The sequence below is a fragment of the Acyrthosiphon pisum genome, unplaced genomic scaffold (genome assembly GCF_005508785.2).
Source record: "Acyrthosiphon pisum isolate AL4f unplaced genomic scaffold, pea_aphid_22Mar2018_4r6ur Scaffold_6989;HRSCAF=7559, whole genome shotgun sequence".
NCBI lineage: Eukaryota > Metazoa > Arthropoda > Insecta > Hemiptera > Aphididae > Acyrthosiphon > Acyrthosiphon pisum.
Window position 1 is genome coordinate 71 of NW_021776804.1, and position 6,164 is coordinate 6,234.

At 30.6% G+C, this 6,164-nt stretch overlaps 1 protein-coding gene across 1 annotated transcript; it reads left to right on the forward strand.

Moving 5' to 3' along the window:
- The first annotated feature begins 342 nt into the window (after positions 1-342).
- Positions 343-1,504, forward strand: LOC100569238 (vegetative cell wall protein gp1). Its single transcript, XM_003248662.3, has 2 exons — positions 343-451; positions 532-1,504. Exons 1-2 carry the CDS (start codon positions 401-403, stop codon positions 1,348-1,350), a joined length of 870 nt encoding a protein of 289 aa, XP_003248710.1. The 5' UTR covers positions 343-400; the 3' UTR covers positions 1,351-1,504.
- Positions 1,505-6,164: the final 4,660 nt, after the last annotated feature.

The following is a 6,164-nucleotide window of genomic DNA, read 5'->3' on the forward strand; positions in this document are numbered from 1 at the left end:
TCCGTCGCATAAATTATCACAAAATATTTAAATCACGAGTAAGCCAAACAATAATTAGTTGTAGGTAGGTACTACCATAATGACTTATTAAAAAACATTATTAATAATTTACGTTCTCAGAACAAATGCATACCAACAATGACCTCTATTCTAAATTATCATTAAAATAAACTATATCAGTTGATAAGCAAAAATATGCCACAAAGATATTTTGTAAAAAAAAACGTTTGATTGATCGTATATCCGTTATCAATTTAAAGGAACGTGGACGTATGTAAAACAAAATACAAATCGTTCCGAGTATAAAAAGTCGAACTGTTTTGTGGCATCACAGACAACATTCAAAGTATTCTAATCCTCACATTCGTGCTGTGCAATTAAAAAAAAAAATTTTAAAAAAATGAATAATTTTGGAATCATTGCCATCTTGGCGTTGGCTTGCTTAGCCAAGGTAAGAAATTATTTTTATTTGAAATATTATTACACTGTATCGAACGGGCCAACTAAATTGTAGTTTATTTTTATAATTAGGTCAACGCCACTCCATGTGGTGGATGTGGATGTCAAGCCCCATGCCTTCCACTCCCATGTCTTCCAGCCCCACCATGCTGTCCACCCCCATGTCTCCCAGCCCCACCATGCTGCCCTCCCGCTTGTCTTCCAGCCCCACCCTGCCCACCATGCATTCCAGCACCACCTATTAGTCCAGCAGCACTAGCATCTTTATTGGCTACTCTTAAAGCTGCGGCACCTTACTCGCCCCTTACTCCACTCCCTGTCGCTCCACCTTGTAAACCAGCTTGTGGACCAGCCCCAACCGTAGCCACAACCTTGTCGGTTCCCGCGCCAGCACCTCAGGTCATCGCTCCAGGACCAGCTCCAGGACCCTTGATAGTCCAATTGCCGTCAGTAGCCGGAAAGTGCGCACCGATCGTCGTTCCCGCCGGTCCAGCCCCTAATCTGCTCGTCAAACTGAACCAATGCCCAGCACCCGCCCCAATTATACTTCCAGGTGCGGCACCTGGACCTATCGTCATCAACGATGGAAACGTAGTTAAGGAACAATCTGTCACGTGTGCACCAGCTCCACAGTCGAACAAAATATTCTTCGCATTGCCAGCTCCATTACCGACTCCACCGGTCGTTTTGCCACCAGCTCCATTACCAAAAGTATTCTTCAACCCCGGTCTGTACGTCCAAAAACCTGATATCGTATACCAAACCCCAGTTGGTCTACCACAATTGTTTTTGATTCCACCACCATGCGGATGTCCAGCACCGTGCTATCCACCACCCGGTCCATGCAACTTGCCACCAGTCCTCGCCAAGGTCCCAGCTTGCTGTTGTTAGATGATTTTGTCATCATAAAATGTTTAATGTTCATTACATTAAAAACAATTATAAAACATTATTGAAATATTATTGAACAATTTTGAATACAAAAATTACCTTTTTTTAAATGAATATATTTGGGAATTTAATAAATGCAATTGCTTAAATTGAATTGAATAGCATATTATTTTCAATACCCACCTAACATTATTACCTATGAATTTTAGTTTTGTTATGAGTTCTAGAGCTTATGACCAAATTATCTTTTAAATGAAACATTTAAAAAAATATCTAACCAATGACCAAACCATAATAAAGTAAATAGGTACTCAAAATGAAGTCCACCTGTTTCTTTTGATATTTCGATGTCACTCGTGCTGCATTAAACGAAATATTATGATGGTCGAAGTGCTTAAATATTTGCTGCTCGCCAAACCTCGTAAATTACAGTCTGAAAGTAGTTGAATCATCACAACACAATTTTCTGGTCACTAACCTCGATCATTGTTGGTCGTTAAGGTAATAAGCTTAACAGAACATATTAATTATCACCACTATTATTATATTATTAATATTTTAAGGCCAGCGTGGTAGCGTGTAACTTCAACCAGTCCTGATTTGACTGATTTGACACGATTCAACTTCAATTTTAGTTTTTTAATCAATCACTATTAAAAGCAATTTTGTTTTTTTATTTTCCATGTCTTCGGAAGTTTGAATATTATAAACTATGTATAATAAGTAATAACTTTAGTACTATTTTGATATTCGCCAAAGATGCTCGCAGGGGGGGGCATAGGGGCGATGCCCCCTCGGGAATTTTCAAATGGATATACTGAATTTATTGTACCTAATTAATATTTCTAATTTTTTTTTATATAGATATATTATAGTAATTGCAATACACGTAGAATATAATAAAAGTTATTTTTATTTTTTAACACTGAAAATAAAAAAATTCAAAATAGCTAATTTGCAAATCTGATTATAAGAACAATTTTAATGGAAAAAACATTTATCAAAGTTAAGAAGCTTATTTTTTAGAATTTTTTTTTAATATCAATATTTTTTTGATGAAATTAATTTAGAACATAATAACTTTTTTCAACATATTTCTTTTTGGAAATTTCTTGAAACAAGTATATTTCTTAAATTATTTCTTAACCATATAATTTTCACGATGTTCGTCATAAGTTTAAGTAGCATAATTTTTTTTCAGGTCTTCCTGTTACACCATTCATTGTCTAATTAATTCTAGATTATAATTTATTAATTTATAAGTCATTATCATTTTGGCTGCGGATACGTACTTGGATATAAATACACGTCATTTTGCAAATTGATATATTCTGGTCTAGTGAATTAATTATAAAGTATGTCCATTATATGTTTGTATAATATAGTATTACAAAATGTATTTGTTTTTTTTTTTAATATATCGTTCTGATTCTGAAGACATTGCTGTTGAAGTTCATATTAATATCAGTAGGTAGTCAAAAAAATTATTTTCATATAAAAATGATCTTAGGTTCATATTTATTTTTATTTATTAGTATATAAACGCCGAACAGCTATTAAAAGATAAAATGGCTAAGATAATATGATAAACTTATTACAGAAATAGTGAAATAATGATAAATAGGTATAACAGTAAGTTATAACTTATTACAATAAAATGTAAGTAAATATAAAATACTATAGTAGTTGGGTGCGGCTAACGTGATTTCCGTAATAAACGGTAAACTGTAGGTATGTAGGTATATTATAATGAAATATTATAATGAAATATTATTACACAATTCACAGTACCTAATTACCTACTCTGATTTAAATGAATATATTTGTAAATTTAATAAATGCAGATCCGTAAATGCAATTAAACAACTTATTATTTTCAATAACTAATATATGCATTTAAGTAGGTACTCAAATAAAATGTACTTGTTGTACAATATTACTAAATTTATATGCAATTTAATATTTTTTTTAACATCGTTCTGAAGAAATTTCTGTTACAGACAACTCATAGTATTGGTGTAGGTAGCTCAAAAAGATATTTTCAAATCAAAATGATCTTAGTTGATAAAATAAACTTGCATTGTCTATTATATTATGTTCTCGAAAATAAGTTGTTTTTCAATTAGTTTTTACACGTCTACGGAACTACAAAAATAATACATTGTACAATAACTATTATAATACTATTGTTGTATTTGGTTGTAAAAATACATTTTGCAAATTAATATACACCTAATGTACAATATTACACAATTCATTTTTATTTAATATTTTTTTGAACATCGTTATGGATGCATTGTTGTTACACTTCTCTTGTATTTGTTTTATCTTCCATAAATTAAAAGTTTAAATTTGTCGTTGATTTTTCTCCAGAAAAAAAGATGTATTGTTTTGTACATGCTCGGAAATAAAATAAATGACAATTTGGAAATGTTGAAACGAAAATCACTTTTAAAATTACAAACATTAACTATACACGGAAATCCATTATCGTGGCTAATTAATTTATCGTTGTATTGCATTTTTTTATCTTCCACAGTTTAAAAGTAAACATTGTTTGTTAATCGCTAGTCAAGATAGAATTGTTGTTTCATTGATAATCTACACAGAGGACAATAATAAATTAACAGATAATATATTATGGCAAATAAAACAGGAATTATCATAGTGAAAATAAATAAAAAATTATTTATTTATTTATGGTTAAATAACGTTTTATTTCTAATATTATCGTCCCTAATTTATTTTGTTCACTGTGCTACAGGCTATTGGTGAAGTAACACTTCTCTCCTGACGAGTGATTAATGAAAAATCTAAACTTTTAATCTGCGGAAGGTAAAACAATACAAGAGAACGATAATTAACTAGCCGGGATATCGGATTTCCGTGTAGAGTTAATGTTCGTAGTTTTATAAGTGATTTTAGTTTTACAACGTCCAAAATGTCATTTATATGATTTCCGTGCATGTACAGTATCCTCAAATTTTTAAAGTGAAGAAATTCCTGAAAAATAAATTTAATAATATTTCAATAAAAATTGTAGTCGTATAATAAATTATGTACAGGTACACTTATATATTATAATATTCTCTGATCATTAATAAATCAAAATTGGCGATACATAAATAAACTGAATAAGCATTTCAGTAAATTAACCTATCGTGGCCAATTAGCTAAGTAGGACGATGAAGCTATCTGATCGATGGCAAATTTGTTTTAACAGATTTTTATTTTTCTACCTAGGTGCAGGTAGGTACCTTCCTACGCTAACACAAAGAAATTGTAAATTTTTACAGATGTCAGTATTTTTAATATAATAGTGATTTGAATAATAATATTATCCGTATACTTAGAATATTATGCTGAAATAATAGACTGAGATTAAAAAAAAATGTACAACCTAAACTTGCGGAGTTGAACATTTTCAAAAATCAGTTTATCAAAATATATTATTAACTATAATAATGATAAGAAAACAGCACTTAATTTCCTTTTATAATAACGTATATAAAAAAAAAAATCATAAAACGTTACATTTTTTAATGCAGAATAACTAATTGAATCCAATACTTATGGCTTACTTTGATTTAAAATTGATCGCGTTTTTTATGTCTGAAATGATTATTTACAAAACAAAGTGGTCTTAAAAAAAACACACACATCATTGTAAAATCATTACATCCATCAATCCGCTCAGAATATAAAAGTAGGTTTAAAAATAACAAGCACGGGTAAAATATAGGTCCTGTTCATTTTTAATCAAGACGACAGGACGCTAATTTTACCTACAACAGCCAACAGAACTGCAATCCTTATATTGTCGCACAAAACTCAAATAGGTGTACCCTTATAATATTGTATTGTGTAAGTTAATTTTTGTTCGATATTTAAAACAGAACCGTTCACAGTGTGTACATAAAATAATTATATTGGTAAGTACTAAGTAGTATATATTAATATTGTTCCTATACAGTCCATTTTTAAAGGGAGATATTAAAATTTAAAAGTTCGAGCGGGAATGTTCCGCTCATAGTGGTGTAGCCAGGGAGTTGGGTGTTAAGCGTTTATACAAAAACTGTAAAAACTTGGTTTTATTTATGTTTACCCCCCCCCCCCATTTCATAACAATGACTACGCCACAGTTCCCTAAAATACACATTTTTACCGTGTAAAACAGAATGGTAGTATTATTTTCAAAAGTGAAATGATTGTTCACAAGTGGATAAAGTGATTACACGCTGTCTTTGAACCGTTAATTTGTCACTTACACAATAATATTTACTGTAAAGGTATAATTATTATATTATCACACGTTATGTTGTGAAAATATTTTAAAAACGCCTCGTGTAAACTTTTGGTTTTTATTAAAATCTTTTCATAAACCCGAAATATTTATTTCGAGTAATAAAACAGCACACATCGTTTAAATAGTAATCTTGTCAAAAAATACTATGGTTTTGTGTTACACGTTAAAAAATTAGTGTTCGAGTGGAACATTGAACTTTTAAAATATCCCTGTAACAATGAGCTGTGAAGGAACAATAAGTATATACTAAATGGGTAGGTGGTATATGCTGCTTAATAAGATAGGTTTACCATATGCATTTGAGAATATGATGGATTCCACAGAACATGGTTTGTGGGGGACTCATAAGTATACATTATCATTATAATGTTTGCGTATTTTTAGTAGCATAATAACATAAAAATCGAGAATTTTTTTAGGTTTTCGTGATTCTCGACCTAAAATGGATGCTTATATGGACATTTTGATATAGTAGATAATATGATGTAGATACACTTACATCGGAAAA

Bases quoted from the DNA above. Each gene is read 5' to 3' on its own strand.
- LOC100569238 (XM_003248662.3), top strand. From the start codon at position 401: ATGAATAATTTTGGAATCATTGCCATCTTGGCGTTGGCTTGCTTAGCC. The intron at 452-531 runs GTAAGAAATTAT...TTTTATAATTAG, and splicing joins CGTTGGCTTGCTTAGCCAAG to GTCAACGCCACTCCATGTGG.